This window comes from Hetaerina americana, unplaced genomic scaffold (genome assembly GCF_022747635.1).
Source record: "Hetaerina americana unplaced genomic scaffold, ioHetAmer1.1.p SCAF_14, whole genome shotgun sequence".
NCBI classification, from domain to species: domain Eukaryota; kingdom Metazoa; phylum Arthropoda; class Insecta; order Odonata; family Calopterygidae; genus Hetaerina; species Hetaerina americana.
Genome location: NW_027286514.1, coordinates 12,430,069 through 12,451,057, shown reverse-complemented (window position 1 = coordinate 12,451,057; position 20,989 = coordinate 12,430,069). Strand labels below are relative to the sequence as shown.

The window sequence follows — 20,989 nt, the reverse complement described above, 5'->3', positions numbered from 1 at the left end:
TAAGATTTTCAAATCAACGTTCCCATTTATTGCACTATTTTTTGGGCTTTAATAAAAGAGTGAGTAATTTAGATATGGAACTCAAAATCACAAGTTCAAACTTAATAAGCAAAATAGGCTTTGCTAATATAATAATACAGAGAAACCTTTCTCTAGCGCTTTTGAGGGAGAAAAAGGGAGAAGTGAAAATGTGTGAGAATACACGTCAAGGGAGATTATAATTAGCAGAAAATGGAAGCAAAATCATATTCAATTGCTCCATCATTTTATTTGAATTGCCTTAAAAGCAATAAACTACTGAATCACGACAACAAAAGGTGCATGAAATGCATTAAAAAAAAACTCTACTGATTGGTAAGCTTCCAGCACAGGAAGATTGATACCATGGTCTTCAAAATTTCTTTAAGTTCATCATACAAGAAGTATTTCAATTCCACCTTCCTCACCATTCCTGTGTTCCTACCCCTTTTCATTACATCTATTTTTATGTGAATGAATATGTGCTCACTTGTACCATTCCACTAAATTGTTTCATTCAAAAACAGTCCTAATTGCAACAATAACAATTTTTGGCATACATATTTTTCATGCTATGAGAGTGATGCTGCACTACCATCAAATGATGAAATGTTTTTTAGGAAATCAAATACACCAATTCATATTTCATGTTTTAACTTATAAATTATCAATACATTCACAAACTTGTTCATCATTTGTCATGTTTAACTGCACCAGCCACCATCTTGGTTATCGTCAATTATTGTAAATAGCAGGATATTCCAAAATTCAGAAGTGTAATTAGTGGGATGAGATTGCATTGAAAGGATATAAAAACTCTTGGGACCTGAATAAAAAAATATTGTAAATTATGTGAAAACAAATCCTGGGAGCCCAACAGCAAATGTATTTCAACTTCATGTGTTCACTTGCTGGTGTTAATTCTCATGGAATTGCAACTGTTATTTCAAAAAAGCAAGAAAGAGAGAGAGCTAGCAATTCATTCATAATTAGATAATTTAAGGGACCAGAATAGGTCAATGCTAGTTATTCATAATCAAGAACCTTCTAACTTTAAGTTATTCCATGTTAGCATAATTCTGAAATGCAAACTGCACATTTGGTCAAACAGGACTAGAGTATAACAAAAGCAACAGCTACCACAAAACTTGCATTTATTATACCTATGAAATGGCTTTTTAAAAATATTATATACTGTCAATCCATACATTGGAATTGATGAATTTTCACCTCCCATAATACAATGCTAGCAGCAAGGGTGCAGAACTGTATCACCAATGGTGTACTACATCATCATTGTCACACAGAAAATAATTAACAAAAATGATGCTTATTGTTACTACTTCTGTTACAGGTAAATAATTCTACAACAATAATTTCATAATAAAAAAAATGATAAAAGAACTAACTACTACCAGTGCCACGGTCTTCATCATTAATTGCTATGCTGAACTTTCATGACCAACTCTCATCAGACAAGAAAGGTTTTCAATGTGCTACTTACTTCTCACACGTAACTGTTCATTGGGAAAACTAATTTAACTAGCATTTAAGTGAAGCAAAAAAATCTGGATGCTCATTTCAACAGTATCCTCCAATAAGTCAATGAAGTATATGCCTTTAAACTTTGATACCCAATAGCAACATTAAAAGAATACTGACCAGAATTACCAATGTTTTTCAACAGTGCTTTGAGAAAGAGTCCAGGGAACACTGTGCAAATTTTTCCAACCTCATATAAGATGCAAAAATTTCTAACTTTTAGAGGAACTCTGCCATGAAACTGCAATTTAACTTCTAAATGCAAATTACAAATGTACACATCAAAGACCATTACAGATCCTCATATACACACCACTTTCATCCATGCAATCATGAGCCAGAACAATACTTAAAGAGCCTTAGTTCCGATGAAAATATAAAAAAAATTTACAGATTCAAAACTTTGAGAAAACCACAGCCTTGGATAGGGAAGGTAAGGTAAATGTGACAACCCATTGTCATTACACGCAAAAGGCAAATCCCAAAACCTCAAAGAAATGGATGAACATAACCTAATGACAGCAAAGGAAAACAAAAGAAGTAGGCACCTTTCAAGATGTTGCACTTGAGCTGCTCGGGTGGGATGGGGCGTGCAGCGGAAGCACTGCCACTCAGGTATTTGCGTGATCGGTTGTTTGGCACCGAGCGAGTTACTGAGGAGGTCACTGAAGTGCCTTGGGGTTCGCCCAGCATCAGTTTGACACCAGCTACTGAATCCATTTCTGTCATTGGAGAGTGAGAGAATGCAAAGGTGAAGCCTTCCTATGCCGTGCACTTGAATTTGCCACCCTGCACTTTGTCAAACCCTCTACCGATGTTCCAAAAAAGCAAAAACCATCATCCTTGTCATTAGGATGAGTGATCATTAAAGTGAACATTCTTACACCTTAATTTGCATTACCACTAGACCTCCATCTACAGATGATATTCATGAAATGATTTTCAGCTTCATTTTCATGTGTTTCATGATGTGAATACCAATGCATAATAAATGAAAATTAAATTAAACATGTCAAAAGAACGGTTGAAGTGTCATGCTTTCTTAAGTGGAGATATGTCATAAATTTTGTGTGCATATTGTCATTAAGGCTATGGTGATTTGTACGAAATTTTGTGAGAGAGGAAATAAAGCAATCCTCAAGGGTGCATTTCACACAAAGCTCATCAGAATGACACTTCGGCAAGGCCACTACAATATACCATGTTTAACTACATGCAGTGCTTTTCAAATGCTCATCATCAAGGTAATTTACTAATCAGGTTAAAAAACTAAAAATAAATAATCATTGAAAAATAATTTAGAGGGATTGGATGGGTAAAAGTTACACTAAAATGAAAAACCGGCCTTGAGTCTTAAGCAACATTCACTTATAAATTGCATCACTTTGATTAAAAATGTATTATTAGCAGGAAGAATATTGTTTGGAAAAAGAATCAGACCTACCAAAGGTATAACTATATAACTAGATTGTACTATGCTATCAATTGAACCTAGAGCTAGTTCTCTGGAGTTTTCTAGTGAACAAAATGTTTTTGTAATCACACAAGTCTATGATCAAGCCATTAAATACCAAGCTGACACACATACAGTGCACATTAAATTGATTTATGCATGTAGCAATGAATAGTTAGCAAAAATATTAAATGGGTACTTAGTAGTAATGGAGAACAAAAACTGCAAAAAGTAGTATGAATTTTTGGAGTAGAGAGCTCAGTGTTATGAACTACTGTGAACAAAAATTGTCAAAACTCAGGAATTGCTGCATTAATTTTCCAAGGGAATTTTCATAAAAATATTCAGAACCTTCCAGCAAAACATTAAAGCCATTAAAACAAAGGTGAAAGCTGTTTTCTTGAACACAAGCAAATTACAAAGTGTCAATTGATAATTTACTGATCTATAATAGTATATTTAATGTCTCACCCTGACATGTGGTAAAGCATGACATTTAACTTAAGAGTACACCAGTGATATCATGAATCATTTTAGAGCATTTTGTTTTTTTGCCTATTCTTATGAGCACTCACCTCCAAAGTATGCGTGATTTTGGAAGATTGAAAGCTTTTGAGAGATTTTTTTGAATACATGAAGCTTTGCCACTTCATTAAATAAGAAATGCAAGACAGCAAAACTAACAGGAACAGAAGTAATCATCCACATATATTGACCATCAAACCCAAACAAATGGTGAAACAAGTGTTTAAAAATGTGCAGTTACATTCACATGTCAAAACATTGCACATGCAGATATTAAATAAATGTTAATGCACATTAACTTAATATAGTCTAAAAAGCCACATAATGTTGACAACTGATGTGTAAGATAAAGTGCAGCATATATTTATATATTTGCATTTCAGCATCTAACTTTTCACACCCTATCCTCAACCAATATCCACCAACAACTTGCAACAGAAGAGCATGAACTTAATGTTTCACAAAGTTTAACACACTGCTAAACTAGAACACAGATGGTACCGGAGTACTGAATTATCCATGCAGCTAAGTTCTAATCTCAGTTAAACTGAATAAAACACTTGAAATGGTTGGTTTTTCATGGAATCGATTCATTATTCTTGAAATAGATTTTGACGAATAAATGCACAACTATTTGTCCTAACTTTTCAAGTGCAAAGTAAACAAACAACTTTAAATAGATTAGCAACAAGACAAATTTAAATTAAAATGTTCCTGAAAGTTAACAGCCATTACTGAATTTTTTTAAACTCTTAGACATATAATTCAAACTGCAAATCCATAACATAAATAGTTTTTAACCAGTTTAATTTAACTACATATTTATTTTGTAAGAATAAATTCATACCTCTTAACTAAAATGTTTAAATCTTAATGCGCTCCTAATTATAAAGAGAGTGGCTTTCATTACACTAGCATACCCATCTTCATGATACTTATAATGTATAGAGCACATAAAACAAGAAAGCATTTGTGTTGGTAATTTTTAACACAGCATGCCCATAAGCAAACACCCAATGCACTTGAATGATTAAATAATGCACTGACCTTCTGTCTTGTTCAGTGCATTTCCAGATGCAGATGCTATGTCGTTCTTTGAATCTTCTACGTTTACACTTCCTATACTTTCCTTGGCAAGACTTTTAAGTAAAGAGTCCAATCTTTCTTCTGCACTGCCCTTAACAGCTGTGCCTGCTGTGAATAAGAGGTTCTGTTAACGAAAACTGAAGGCCACATTGAAATTAATATAAAGCACAGGTGAAGAAAGGCTGTAGGGTGATGTATGACCACAGTAAGAAGATAAAACCAATGTGAGGTTAATTAAAAAGGATGCAGCAAAATTTACTCAGCATACATTCAGAAACCTTTTGAACAGACCTCATATGCACATGCTTAAAAAATCAGAAAAAAGTTGTGACACAAATATGCCTCAACAACGCAAAACCTCCAGGGACAGTGTTGATAAGATAATACTGGTATTGCAGGAAATCCTTCCCCCTACCATATGAATGCCTTCTATGATGCCAACATCAGGAGTTAGGTTATATTTTTATGCATAAAATGTATTTCATTTCTCATTTTATTTTAAATCAGAGCAAATATAGAAATGTGAATATTTGTTATCTATGCATATCACTTCAAACAAGTTTCTTTCAGTTACTACAAAACTAATCATAAGGAGGGCTTCTAAGTTTAGGGATGAAAGGGAAAGAGACAAATGTTGTGCATAAGATTTATAAATAACTGGGGTATGAAAATTGGAAGACGCAACAATTTTTATGGACGAAAACAATAAAAATTGTATCATGATTATCACCAAATACTACAATACATCTACTACTAATTCTTTCAATAAATTGCAGGAACTACGATGAAGTGTGGGTGTTTTCTACATTTTAAAAGGTAATAGTTTTGCAATAAATATGCAGGAATAACTTACATTTTGATAACAATACTCTGCCTCCCAAAATTGCTGATCCAAGAGTTTGATGATCAAAGGACATCAGGTAAGCAGAAATAGAAAGTTTAATTTTATTCAATGGTGACGCAAATTGATTAAATTTATCATTAACAGCCATAGAGATTATAGAGTTACTGTCACAAAAGCAACGTCTGGATTAAAAGCCTGACTACCACTAGCATACTTTAAGCAGCATTTTGGCAACCTTAATGAAAACTGGCAGGTAAGCACCCTTTCGGCACATCCCATCCAATGCCCACAATCATACAACTAACCTTTCCAGCATGCCAGCATGGCTGGGCAGGTGTAATCAATTCTATGCCAGCAAATACTTGTGGTAGCATTCGTTTTCTAGAGGAGAAATTATCAGCCATTCATTCATTCTCATTTAGTCCACAAATGGGACTGTGTTCCAAATTGTATAGGTGTTCTCATTTTGGAAGGCCATCACCTACAATAGTGACTGCCTCCTCTTAACACTTTGTGGTCCGCTCACGTATTTGTATGTTTTTTGTCACCAGTATCAAGTGTCCACTCATGTATTCATGCCTGTTCACATATTCTTCAAGTTTCCACAGCCCAGAGGATTATTTTGGAACTAATAAAATTTGGAATGATCACCCGCTTAAAATCAAATACATGCCCCAAAGGACAAACACCGCCAAGTTTTCGTTCCTAAATATGGGAATCAAAGAGTGGAACCAGCTGCCTGATGAACTCTTTAAGCCCTTACCCAAAAGCATTAAATCATTTAGGCGTGAATGCAAAAGGTATACATGATGGGATTGTTAAATGACACTATTTAATGGCGACTATTTAATGACACTGTGATATGTTTTAAGAATGACTACTGTTTGTTATATCATGTCATTGCCACCCGGCTTATCGCCTAACAGCAATGTATCCCAAATAAAAATAAATAAAATAAAATAATAGGAGCTATTTCTTTGATCAGTATCAGTCAAGAAGCTTTCCATGTTGTTTTTGTCAAGTTTTTGAGAGATATTATACTTTTTTTAACCTTTAACATTAATTGCTAACCCCTAATGCAATTATGGTTGCATAGAAGAGAAGGGGAACGAGCAAAAATTATATTTTAAATAAAGTTTTCGCCAATAATTTGTCTGATGTCCCAGGTTGTGTAAGAACTGATGGAAGTTCTGATGAAAACGATAACAAAATCCTAAGTGACAGTGATGAAGATGCAATAATTACCAATAAAACTGTTCGTGCTCAACCTTTGCAGTATTCCAGTGATTCGGAAGTCGATGACATTAATGACAACTAACCCGATGAGTGGCAATAATTTTTTTTTGTCAAACAAAGAACTTATTCCTGCTTCAGAAAAATTTGCTGGCCAGGTGTGAAAATTACTCCTCATGATCCAAAAAATGTGAATGACATACTTGTCAGTTTGTTTAAGGGGGATGACCTTTTTTTAATGATGGTGGAGAAATCAAATCACTTTCATGAGCAAAATGCTCATAAATACAGAATCTTCTATAAGCTTGAAGTGGCACAATATACCATCAAAGAAATGAATTTTTTTAGAATTGTTATCCTTATGGCGCAAGTGCAAAAAGACAAATAAGTGATTACTGGGCATTGGACTCTAACAGAAACACAAATTATTAAATAATGAGAAAGACCATGTAGTGATCAAAGAAGACAGGGCTGTATTTGTTGAACAGTGCCTTATTCAATTCTTTTAGGGTGCATTTGGAAATCAATAGAAAATAAATTGTGTATAAAAATTCTTGCATGAAGTTGCAAGACACTGAATGAGAACCAGAGATACACAAGAGCCCATCTCAAACATACTAGAGAAAAACATTCACACTTTTTCTACAAGGTGTGCGCCTAAGATAGACCCTCTGGGAAGACTTTCAATGAGCATGAAAAGGCATAAATTAGATAAAATAATTAGTGCTGGGAGCAAGAAAATTCCCCAGAGACCTAGTAGAGTATGTGCAGCCAAGAAAAAGAACGGCGGAACCTACTTTATTTGGGGATTTTGTAGTGTTCCACTACATAAAGGGGTATGTTTTGAACAATACCACACTCCAGTTGATTACTCTAGCATATAATCTCTACGCATTAATAACTACATTAAAAATATCCAGCAGTTCAGGAGTTGTGCATGTTTTACTGAATGCTTGTACCTTTTATGCATAGGCACCAAAAATGGCGGGCCCCAAGGCCTGACAAATTTAAAGAGGACTGACACACCAAGTTTAATTAAAGGAGTGATAGGCATGGATGTGAAGAGTTCAAGACATAATAACTATCTCACACCACTGAATGATGAACTAAGTTTGGAGCTGGATATGTACACCTCTGTTACATAAACAAGATGTGCTCCATAATCATTGGAACTAGAAAAATTTCATGAAAATTAAATATTAAGTAATATTGTATTCCAATTTGAAATTTTTTTGAGTATAATGTAAAAAAATGAAATGTGTTCTATTTGGACATAAAGAAGCTTTAAGTAAGTTTTAACTTTTACCATCTACCGAGTAAAATGCACCGCTACTACTTTGGTAATCAATGGAAAACTTACTGGGTGAAGGAGCATTTACTGGAAGAGCATTAGCTGCTTTTGAGTGACTGCCATGGCCCCCTAATGTTGTCTCCAGCCTTAAAGGGGTTGGCGAAGGTGAGCTGGCCCTTGCTGCTGCCACTGGATTGGGGTCTGGGTTTTCTGGCCTTGCAGCTGAACTGGCTATGCTGCTGTTCCCACCAAGGCTGGTGCCACCACAGCTTTCGCCACCATCACGGTCCTCTTCGGGAGATGGCACTGTCACAGTTGTTGTCACAGCAGTTGTGGTCACTGTGGGTTGATTATGTTGTCTCTGGCGTTCTCTGAGAACATGTGACTGCCTCCTTGCATAACGCTGACTAGGGCGACGTTCAAACTGCACAGTTCTTCTAGCTCTATTTGTCTGTGTGGTTTGAAATTCAGTTTTCCCACTGAAACCAAAGGAGGATTAAAAAAACAGTTGAACAAATGAATTCACCATTTACAGAAATCAGAGACTGCCTGACTTTATTCATACCACATCACTAATCTCGGATAAAGGATAATATTTTTTTTCCCTTGCGCAAAAAGTTAGGTTATCACAAATATAGACAGCTAGACTAGGCAATATAAACATCCTTCCTTACAGATGTCAAGGCAATTTTTTCTTAATTTAATCAATGCTGAATTTCTCAAAGTAGTATTGTGACAAATACCTGTTGGTGATAAAAATAAATTTCATTTCTGAACTGATAGTAAATTGACCATTACAATGCATTTGAGTGAAAAATATATAGAACTGAAGGGAAACATGTGAGGGTGTAATAAGAACTGATTGATAATCAATACATCTAAAACCTTCTATGTTTTATAGACTCATTTTCAATGACATAATATATTCCTGTCTCTTCTTCATCTAGTAGTAACTTATTCATTCTATCCAAACATTAGTTAAATAATCCTTTTACACATTTTACTTAGTCTAGGGAAACATTTCACACACATAGTTGGGATTACAGTCAGCTGATTACATTACATACATTTTAGTACACTCCATCTTTCCACAGACGAATCAACAGTGAGTGCATTTATATTAAACTAATACCTGTTATCAGTCTAGAATTTAGCCCAATTATGCTTTCATAACTTTTATTTTACTCTGGAAATCAATCGCTAAAATGAAGGATCACCTGTATTGCTGCGTTCACTGCATTACATGTACTACCTTGAACAAAAAGTTCCCGGAATAACCACCGTGTGGCGCTCCCATCGTTCCGATTTGAGTTCTGTTTTTTTTGTTAAATTGGTACATCTGTTGTTGATATTCCCTTTAAATCTTAGTGTCATAACTTGACATTTGCAAAAGTTACGTAGCCAAGAGTACATCTATCTCTGTGTGTGTTGGCGATTTTTTACAATTTCAGAAATGGATTTAAATTTGCAACAACGAACTTGTATTAAATTTTGCGTAAAAAACGGATTTAGTGGCGCACGGACGTTGGAAATGTTGGAAAAGTGTTTCGGCAACGATTCTCTAAAAAAAACGGTCGTTTACCAGTGGCACGAGCGGTTCAGAAGTGGTCGTGAGTCAATCGAAGATGATGAACGCAGTGGCAGACCATCGACATCGAAAGTCGGTGAAAAAATTGATAAAGTAAAAGAAATGTTGGTCAATAACCGCATATTAACCATCAGAGAAATAGCGGAGGACTTGAACATTGCCTATGGATCCGCCCAAGACATTGTGGTTAATGATTTGGGTTTCCGTCGTGTAGCAGCAAAGTTGGTGCCAAAAGACCTCAATTTCATGCAAAAAAGAGACCGTGTTGACGTCGCAAAAGACATGATTTGCGAGGCTGAATCCGATCCCACATTCATCAAAAGGATCATTACTGGAGACGAGACGTGGGTTTATGAGTACGACACGCAATCCAGACATCAGGCAAGTGAATGGCGTTCACCAAATGAGCCGAGACCAAAAAAACCACGTCGTTTTCAGTCAAAAAAGAAGGCAATGCTGACGGTTTTCATGGATTACAACGGTGTAGTGCATCATGAATTTTTGCCAGAAGGCCAGACAGTAAACAAAGAGTATTATTTGGGCGTTATGAGACGTTTGCGTGAAGCAATTCGCCGAAAGAGACCAGAAATGTGCGCAGAAAACTCGTGGATTTTGCACCATGATAACGCACCGTCGCACAGTGCTATCATTATTCGTAATTTTTTGACGAAAAATGCAACAAATACCATCCAACAGCCACCGAATTCACCTGATTTGGCTCCCTGTGACTTCTTTCTGTTCAATCGAGTTAAAAAACCATTACGGGGAACGCGTTTTAGCAGCCGAGAGGAAGTAATGGAAAAATCGCAGGAAGCACTGATGGACATACCGAAAACCGACCGTAACTTTTGCAAATGTCAAGTTATGACACTAAGATTTAAAGGGAATATCAACAACAGATGTACCAATTTAACAAAAAAAAACAGAACTCAAATCGGAACGATGGGAGCGCCACACGGTGGTTATTCCGGGAACTTTTTGTTCAAGGTAGTATGGATCCATCAAACAGAAAAAAGCCTGATTGTAGCCCTCTCTCCCAGTTTTTTGATATACCTTAAAAGGACGGTACACACCCACTGCAGAAATAGAATTCAACACTATATACCATCACAGGTTTACTGTTGAAACTGCCCACGTCTTGTATTCTCGATAGGTAATCACCACTTAGTAAAATATGTAAAATGACATTTCAAAACAAGCAAAGTTGACCCAATTGAAAAGGCAAATGATGTGCCCATTGGCAGACAGCTTTGTAATGAGTTCCTATCACAACATAAGATTTCGTAGTACCCTATAATTAGAAAAAAATAATGGGATCGAAGTATATTTGAAATTATGCTAAAAATTGAATTCAAAGTCCCAATGTTTTCATGGTTGGGAGGGCACCCAGGTTTGAGAGTTATAAACTATTTATCACAGAAATCAACCTGAAGGTTGGTTTGGTTGGTGCTAGTAGAGTTCACCCGGTACTAAGCTCAACAGCATGTGAAATTGACACATCAAGGTAGGGGGGCCAGTGTATTTCCCTGTGCCAGTCATGGTTTCCCAGGAAGATCTGGAACCCAAAATTCACACAGCTTGGGTGAAGCTGAGGCATTTGGAGAGGACTGCCTGGGAATCAAACCCGAGCCCTAAAGTCAGTAGTTCAACACTTAACCCCTGGACTACTGCCACCCTTCAAGAGCCAGAAAGAATTTTATTATTGCTGTAAAAGAATGCTGCTTTTTGGCATAATGTGACAAATCATGGAAAATGTCCAGAATAACTAAGGTGTCACAATAAGGTCAGTTCAGTGCTATTCCTGGAGAAGTTGTGGGAAAAATTCTTTCTTATTTTATTTTACATTTTACTCACATTAGAAAATACTATACATTGAGAAAATTCAATTATTACAAAATTAAATACTTTTCTGCAAAACCTAATATTTCAGTAAATATGATTTACTGTCGGCAAAATTTACTACGGGTATTGTACATCTTGTATCCTAAAACAGTAAATGATATAAGTGACTAACCTGTATCGGAATCGGGATCCCATTCGGAAGAAGTTTTGTCGTGCAGATGGCCCTTTGACTGGTGCACGTAAGCGGAAAAAGGCATGGTGCTCAACTGCACATTTCCAGAGATGTTTCGTAGCCTTTTCATTATGCATTCTATAGCAGAGAACAGGGTAAAAGGAAAAATATTAATACATTGTCATACATTTTACATGTAAATAACACAATCTACTCTCTTAAGGACAGTCTCACCTAAACACAAATGTATGCTCCTGTTCCCTGCCTTGGTCATCGTCTTCTACCACTACTAACGTTAATTTCTTTTTTTTGAAGTCCAACTTTCCTATTTTTGGCCTGCAATGACAGTCATCATCCATTATTTTACTTCATATGAGATAAATAAAGTAAGTAACTAATTATTTTACTTTTTAATTCTTATTAGATTTTTTATATTATACCTAAATATCTTTTTCGCATGTTTTAGAGCGAACAATATATCACCTACAGGGAGTACTCATGGAATTTCAACCATGTCTCATTATTTACAGCATGAAAAATGGCAGCACTCGAGTGGCAGAGTGTGATAGTACTCTCAGGCATATGATGAGTATGTAACGTTAAAAACTATTAAATTTTCTAAATTGATTACTTTCTTCTAAAGTTTGTGACCAAATGTGCAACATAAAATTCAATTGACATTTGAATGACTCAATAGCTCAATCATCTGGAGTAAATTAAATCCACTAATGTGTCAATGTCTTCAGTTTTACATATTTTCATAATATTTGGCTGCGACGAACAGCTAAATATCATTGAGTGAGGATTCAGTGTGCAACTGGTAAGTAATTTTGTTAAGCATTTTGTGCAAGGTACAGGAATTCAGAGAAGGGAAAGCTCAGCAGACAAAAGGATATTAAAAATTAAACAATTCCTAAATTAAAATAACTGACTCATACCAAAAAAAGAGCCCAATCTTCTGTATTCCTTCAAAAACTAGGATTCCAGTAGGTGTTAGACCAAGAGAATACTCACAGCCATCCTTACCCTGTAAGTAAACATGAAATTTGAATAATTGTCCCATTCATTTGAAAATTACCATCAAAGGTACTGAAATGTCATAATAATGGTTTCAAAGCAAGCATGCTGAGATCAACCAATCCAGTTCAAATGAAAATTTTCAAGCATTAATATGAAAAAATATGAGCTAAACAATAAGTATAAATGCACAAGAACCTTTTGACTCCTTAATGGCATCATTGAATATGTGACAACTCTTGTTTGGATTGTGGATTTATTATTTTCAGTAATGAGAAATTAACTGATTAGTGGAAAAATTATGGAAAAAATTTAAGTTCCCCGACAAATTAATCCCCCATTAAGCTTCCACAAGTTGGCCATCATAATAATTACTATTATAACTTTTCATTTGCCCAGAGATCACAGTACAAAAATACCAGGTGGATGGTGAGTGTACATGATATAAGGCACGTCAAAAAGGAGCAAAGACACAGGATCAATTAAGATACATAAAAGAAATGATGCTCACAGTTACATAATGTTTGGCACAAACCCATGAGCATTGGCTGTAACATGCACATGAAACATCAATTCAGAAAAATCATTGGTCACCAACATGAATCGGACCATGGCCATTGCTAGAAACTTTAAGTATGAACTTACTGGTCGGGAATATTGTCGAGATATTCGTCAACCGAGTAGAACATATTGCGCTGTAGATATCTTTTTTATTTATGCCTGAATGCAGCAGTTCCCTTTGTATCCTTGATACTTTTGGGTAGTTTGTTATATAATCTGATGCCCATTTCATTGGGTCCTAATTTTAATGCTTTAGTTCTTTTATTCCCATAATGGAAGTCATTCCTGCCTCTGGTGTAATGATGATGATAGGCAGAGTTAAGAGAATAGCTACCAATGTTATTTTTTATATATAGAATTAAAAACATAGTGTAGATGCACTGGAATGGTAGCAAATTTAATTCATGGAAAATAGGCCTTTATGGAGCATTGTGAGGTTTCCTGGAGATGACTCTAATAGCTTTTTTTTGCATTTTAAAGATGGTTTGAGAAATAGCAGCTGATCCCCATAATTATATAATGAAGGTTATATTTGAATTAATTTCCCCATAGTATAAATTGAGTTGTACAGTTTTACTTGTAGTTTCATACAGGTGTCTTAATAAGTAGCAAGTTGAACTGAGCTTGTGTTGGGCTTTTACATGCGTATCCCAAGAAATATCTGCACACAGAGAAATACCTAGAAATTTACATTCCGTCACATGCTCAATTGATTGGTCATTAACTTTTACCAGCAGATCATCTGACAGATTCTTATTGCGTGTAAAGTATACTATTTTACTTTTATTTACATTTAAGTCTAGAAGGTTGTCTGTACACCACTTGTTTATTGCAAGTGTGACAGACTTTGATTTTTCCACCAGGCTAGGATATGTTTGTGTTGATATTATTACATGAGTGTCATCAGCATACAACACTGATATTATTCCTTCGTTATTCTGTAAGCAGTTGGGTAGGTCATTGATGTAAATGAAAAAGGAGTGGCCCAAGGGTTAAGCTTTGGGGAACGCCTTTGTTAACTTGGTTAATACAAGGGAAGGGATTGCAGTTTAATCATCGAGTGGAATGGTTACAAAGCAATAATTGCATTCCATTTTAATTCAAATTGATCTAATTTGTGGATGGGTATTGTTGAGGCAAGAAGAGATACTTTCAATTTCTCATTTTTCCCAGACAAAATTAAATTCTCAAACAATTCCAAATTTTCTGGACACAAGTCGTCATGGTTGTGGTAGCTGAGTGAGTTACTGTACTTCAACTTCACTCTCAACCAGAAGTTGCCTTAACATTTTCATTCTTGAATAACTAGTATTGACCTATCATGTTAAAAATTATTTATGCTTATCACCAACATTTCTATCATATAATAGATTTCCAGGTTAACTCACTGATTCAATTCATTTATGATAATTTCAATATCCGACAGGCAACTTAAGCTTGCTAGATGAAATGTTACACAACAATTGGATAAAGAACAGACATAATTCAGCCTCATTCACTAATCGGCTTCTGCATACCAGAGAAAAAACAGAATACTTACCAGGACAGTGTGCATATCAACTCCATACATGTCCAACCACTTCACTTTATTCAGATAACTTAATTCAGCCTGCGCTGGAGTCTGCCCCCTTTAAGATAGAAAATCAAGTAAAATTTGTTAGAGTTATAAATGAAGAACAACCACAGCAAATTACCCATTCTGTTCTAAAATCAATAAAAATGGAAGATGCTCATATTGTCTATATCCTACTGATTCTGAATGGCACAAGATGGCTGATAGAATTTTCATCTCAGGTCAGTAGAGAAATGGAAAGATTCATTCGACTTAATGCAAACACAATCATGCATTGGATATACATATAACTGAATTTCAAATTTTCACTGGTCAAGGTTTTTCTCAGCAATTAATTGCTTATTTGTTATGATTTCAGCCACTATAAATTCTAGAAAAACCCAATACATATGCATCACTTGAATGTAAAGGAAGGTTCTCTCTCTCATTCTCTCTCCATGCACATGGTGAAACTATGAAGGTACTTGGGTCATAGCTCTTCAAATCACACACAAAAAAATGTGCATGCATTGCTCTTCAGTGCTATAACTATGGGTGTGCCAAGCTTCAGTGTCCTCCATTAAAAAGTGAATCATTCAACACTTAAATGAATCCATTCAATCAACGAAGCCCACTAAATTTGTTCACCAAAATTAAGCATAGGCTTTTATGGCATGCAAACTATCTCGCTTCCATGCCTAAGTCTTCGGCTGGAAAATTTGCATAATTGAGGTAATGTTTGCAGATTATAAAAAACATGGAATTCACACCCTTAAGTTACAAAAAAATATTTTTCAAAGAGGAATAGTGAGGATTACCTGATAACATCTTACTTCAAGATATTACGTCTGGATTACGTGAGTACATCACCCATGATGGAGAGAATAATTTTCACAGCATAGACTGGTCACCATCAGGTACATAATGATAACAATTGGGAAATTGATAAGGAGAACGTCATTGCATAATACAGATATGTACCTGTAGCATATCCATCAGTTACATGTTTTTGCTCTAGAAGAATTCTTTGGAGATATGTAAGAGGTGTGATAAAAAAGTTTCAAACCAGAACAGAGCTCTCCAGTGAGAGCATTATATTTGCCGTGTTATCGCGGTGAATGGACAGTGAGCGATATCACTATTCACTAGTGCGATGGTCGTCTTTGTGAGCATGCAGTTGCTGAACAGATGACAATGAATAATAATAAAAAACTTAAGTGATAAATAAAAAAAATTATGTGGATTGTAGATTGCTCCAAAATACGAGGCCTTTCCAAAAAGTATAATACCATGAAGTTTCCTGTGCACAGGAGTGATAATAGGGTGGCACCACTGTGGACAGTGGAAGGACACAGATCAGCATCAACACTCTGTACTGAAATATACGGGTTGGTCCCTTTCTTGACAGTCCTTTTCAGTTTCAATTCTGGAAGGACCGCTTATGAAGCTTTATAAAAATGTTGGAAAAAGTTTATACTGTGGAGGTGCATTTTTGAAGAGTACACACATTAAGTGGTCAAATGTTTTCATTGCTTTATGAAAGTTCTAACATCAGCTGAAGATAATAAGCATTAAGGTCACCTTCCAAGAAACTGCGGGTATTGCCGCCACAGTAACTTATAATGGAGTCATCTGCCAAATGTGCATTACAATGGAACGATTTCAGAGTGTAAAAATCATTTGCCTGGACCAGGATTCAAACCCGGATCTCGGAGAAGACAAACGATTTTTACATTCCAGAATTGTTGCATTGTAATAAGTCCATCATTTAAAAATCAACATTGATGATAATATGCATCCCATAAAGAAACTCTTTGAAACTATTGCCATACTACTAAGAATATTTTTGATTTGATTACTGATTTCATATGAAAAGAATTAAAGAGGCTGGCAAAACAGTACTAGTTATTCGGGAGGTGACCGACAGCTGAGGTAATTTGAACCTTTATGAATTGATGCGGGTAATGCTGTAGAGATAGATGTTCTGGGAAAAGAGGAAGGATGAAGATAAACTAAGTGTCAACACTTGCAGACTCCTAACAAAAGTCACAATAGAGTCCACAGCCTAACGTACCATTCAACAGACAGTGAACTAAACTTGAAGTGCTCTCTACAAGGTATTCCATGTCAGAATCGGGATCACTCTGAAAAATTCTGCCACCACTAAGATTCAAGCCCAAGCCCTTGGGGTGGAAAGCCACTATCCACCACACCAACTTGATTACCCAGCAGACAAAATATGTAGGGTAATGGAGAGTGATTCACTTATCATAGCGATGCACCTTTCTGTGCAGCATTCTCTACATACTCAATTAAGCACCATTTGATTATTTACAACCATCAACAATGAAGTTGGAGCAAAAAATGAGACTACTATGATGTTATTGAGTAAAAATAGCAGTGGTAATCAAGTAAATATACTCTGGAAAATATTTCCACAAAAGTGCAAGAATAATTGGGTTGGTATCAACGAATAGTAAGAGTACTTTGATGGTGAATATACGGGAAAGAATTGCTTGCACTGTTGCAGTAACTATCTTTAAGACCATTTACAGTCACTCTTTGATCACACCTCAATCAAAGGGCAATACAATTACATCACGCACTTGGTTGTTTATGCAGCTCAAACGAAATATTGTAGATTACTTGAATGTTACGTATGTTTGTTTCATCTCCAACACTTTGGGTAAAACATCATGGAAACAGAACACAATCAGAGACCTACAATTACCTAACAATTACAAGGTTGGAGCTCCAAAAACATCAACCAATTCCTAATCAGGACTGTGTTTTTCAATAGCAAAATAAAAATGTAAAAAGTACAAATAATCCTCCGCTACAAGCATAAGAGGCAGATACATTTTCTGCACATAAAAATAGACATTTTGCAGTGAGAAATATGAATTTCTGGTGAAAGCCCAAAACATTTAATAAAGTTAATACATAGTTTAACTACATTTATTTTCCTTGATTTTTCAAGTAACAATCCTGTAGTAAAACCATCATGCACTCAACCCAAAAATTGTTGATGAATTTCTCTTTTAAAGTCATTAATCGGAATATTTGGTTAGGCATGGACATTCCTCTTAAAAATAGTCGCCAGCTTCCCTTTGTAAGTCATTTGACCTTGTATCTTCTGAGTGAGAACTACTTTAAATTCAGGTATGTGAATTTCAATGTACTTTCCATCTTCTATACAAGCATTTCAATAACACACAATCTTTACACAATGGATTAGCTTACCTTAACTTGGGGTATTCTTCTAGAACAGCTAACTCCATATCTTCAGTTTGATTCGGTACGAACCTAAACTCCGATATCAGAGATGGAGTGTGAACACCATCTTCATAGTCTCCTAACTCGGCTGGAATAGGAGGAAAATTATCCATCATTACATTTTCATTGAAGTACAGTCAGCTGAGCATTTATTTATATTTTAATATATTATTTACCACCTTATTCTGCAACCATGTCTTATAATCATGCGATATGTAAAATTGTCATTGTGCCTAGTGCAAGATAACATAGATGTCATGGTGATGCGATGTGTTATTGATGCTGATATACATAGGTACAGCACAAGAGGTTGTAATGACTTAAGGATAACTACCCATTACTCAGCTATGTTTGCAAAGAACCCTTGTCATGCTGGTGTAACATTACTGAAAACATCACCTAGAAAACTAAGGGAAACAATTTTTTGCCATTTAAATCTCAGCTTTATCAGTTTCTGTCCAAATTTTACTTTTTATTTTAAAAAGTACATTTGCATTCAAATTGTAATCACAATGAAATCTGTTTGCCTTTAATAACTGAAGTCAATGTGACGAGTTACATACATGCCCCAAACTGTCTGCAAGACTTGCACAAACCAGTCTTCCACACATTTCCCAAATATGCCCTTAAGGAATGAAGAAACATTATTATTATGTTTTCAGTAAGAAGCATGGCTTTTTCATTTCATCAAAGACACAAGCAACAAACGGTACTAATTATTAAGTAAAATTAATACATTGAGCAACATTTAATGCTTGACAACTATTACAATAGTGAAACATAACTAGCATGTTCATGACTAAGGAAAAATAAATACGTGCATCATGAAGTGAATTATCCACATTCACTCATAACTACATCATTGATTAAAAGCCATATTAATACTTCCAATGTGACATCAACTGATTTTGTGGGACACCATTTCCAGTGGTGGCACATCAATTGACATTCAGCACCTTGACAGCGGAATCCCTGGGCTGCTGCCATGTAAGTGGGCTGAAACACGTGAGTAGTCTTCCTTTGGACTCCTAACCACATGTGGTAATGCTCAGTTTTCAAGTTTCTGGTGGATATTGTGATTTTTATCCTTTTCATCTGATGTCAACACCTGCCCTCTTTACTCATTATTATCACTGGATGATTTGCTCCATTTTAAGGTGTTAAGTGCGTTTCTGTTTAAGTTTGAATAAGTCTGCTGATATCTTAGTGTTGAAGATTTTTCTAATGGTTTTCTTAGTTTTCTCAGTGCAAAATGTTTTATAGCATTTTGCAATTTTCAGTTCTCTTCCCATTTCTTGAAGCCTTTACTTCCATGTGTAAATATTGCCATGCTCTTAATTGAATGAACTTGTTTAGTTAGGAATTCAAAGTTCTTGACCCGCATTTTTTTTTACATTTTCAATGACTCTTCAATTAATCGGGACAAGGAATTATCATGCAAACATGAAACAAAACCCACTGTAACCATTTATCTTGGGCATCAAGAAGTCTCGATAATTTCTCCACCTTACCATTCTTTTAATAACTATAATGTCTCATGAAAAATTGCAATACATTATAGTTGAAATTAGTGCTGTTATTGGGACCATGATAATGTGTAAGGTGCACATGTTTGGTGCACTCAGGCAAATATGGATGGCAATTGCTATCCATGTTTTTTTCCATAACCTAAATAAGATCCCTATAACGAGCATTCAGTAACCATGAAAGTTTTTTTTTATTTCACCCCAGGATGGAAAAAGCTAACATATTTTGTGTGCATTAAATTTTCAAGAATGAAATACTTCTCTGTTTCCTCCAAACAATCCATAAACCCAGATATCATCCAATTTTGAATGAAATTATGAGGCTCTACACTTAATAATTATAATAAGTTAAGATTAGAAAAAATTAATGAATTACATTGAAGAGAGAGTGCAGAAAGCTCGATCGCAATTGGAAGAGGGCATTCTAACTTTCCATCGAGTATGTCTTGCTTCAACTGAAGGAAAAACTGGTACCTGAGAATACAAGGAGAAACTTAAAATTAATTACTTTCATAAAAAACTGAAAGGGAAACCATTATTTACCAGCTGAATGTCCAACTCTAACCTCTGCTGAAGTTATTAGACATAATGAAATGAAAATGCTTTTCAATAACGGTACTATGGCTTTGCTAGTAGCACCAATTCTTCAGTTCAACACATTTTTAATAACTATACACAATTAATTTTTTAACCTTGAGAATCATAAAAATTTTAGGTTGCCGAGCAACAGCCTTATTTTCAAAGGACAGAAAAAATAAAAGTTTTTTACATGGTATTTAGTCTACACTGTTCAAATGATTAAATGAAAAAATTTGAAAATGAGTAAATTTAATCAAATATTTCATTAATTTATTGGTCCCAAATACAGGTCACAAAATGAATTTTTTTAAACTAATTTTTTTCCTTCCTTACCTCGTCAACTCCTCACGTAAATTGTTTGGCTCCGAGGAATAAAATTTAACCTTAAGTCGGAATGTATAGGGTGGCCCAACTGGAAAAAAATTAAGAAATAATCATCATGGTCGTTGCTATAGAGCGCTTAATTAAAGCATGTATTGTTCATAAAATTGAATGGGAAATTTTTAACATGAAGAAAATTTCTAATTGGAGGCTGATGTGAATGCAAGAAAACATACAAAACCAACATTCACATTTTTTAAGGAAACGGCAACAGAAAAGCCTCAGTTCCTCTTCCCTCTTGACTTAGTTCCTGCAATTTTTCAAAATCTCAGAAAATAAGCATGAATTCCTCAAACGCATACTTATTTCCTTAACCCTCAATGCAGTTTGCCAACCTTTCTCTCCCACACATTCTAACCTGTCTTTCAGCAATTGCTTTCCTAAATCCATTCTATCCATCCTTCATGACTCCTAACAATCATTGACGTAATGCTCTCACAGCCTCCAAACCCCTACAGCCCAACATTGCCAGATGAACACCCCTCTAACCCCCACTTTCCCCC

The 20,989-nt window shown here is 35.3% G+C and overlaps 1 protein-coding gene across 8 annotated transcripts in view; it reads right to left on the bottom strand.

Annotated features, from left to right (window-relative positions):
• The window catches only part of yrt (erythrocyte membrane protein band 4.1-like yurt), a 36,974-nt gene that overhangs the window by 12,083 nt on the left and 3,902 nt on the right, over positions 1–20,989 (bottom strand). For 3 of the 8 annotated variants that reach the window (XM_071583517.1, XM_071583521.1, XM_071583524.1), the window contains 11 exons: positions 20,439–20,517; positions 19,903–20,000; positions 17,968–18,088; positions 14,713–14,800; positions 12,533–12,621; positions 11,829–11,930; positions 11,595–11,732; positions 8,062–8,471; positions 5,478–5,516; positions 4,586–4,732; positions 2,109–2,282 (listed from right to left, as the gene is read on the bottom strand). In XM_071583517.1, the coding sequence (XP_071439618.1) occupies positions 2,109–2,282; positions 4,586–4,732; positions 5,478–5,516; positions 8,062–8,471; positions 11,595–11,732; positions 11,829–11,930; positions 12,533–12,621; positions 14,713–14,800; positions 17,968–18,088; positions 19,903–20,000; positions 20,439–20,517 (1,485 nt within the window). The remainder of the gene's footprint in view (positions 1–2,108; positions 2,283–4,585; positions 4,733–5,477; positions 5,517–8,061; positions 8,472–11,594; positions 11,733–11,828; positions 11,931–12,532; positions 12,622–14,712; positions 14,801–17,967; positions 18,089–19,902; positions 20,001–20,438; positions 20,518–20,989) is intronic. The other 5 variants (XM_071583518.1, XM_071583519.1, XM_071583520.1 and 2 more) reach the window with 5 other exon arrangements.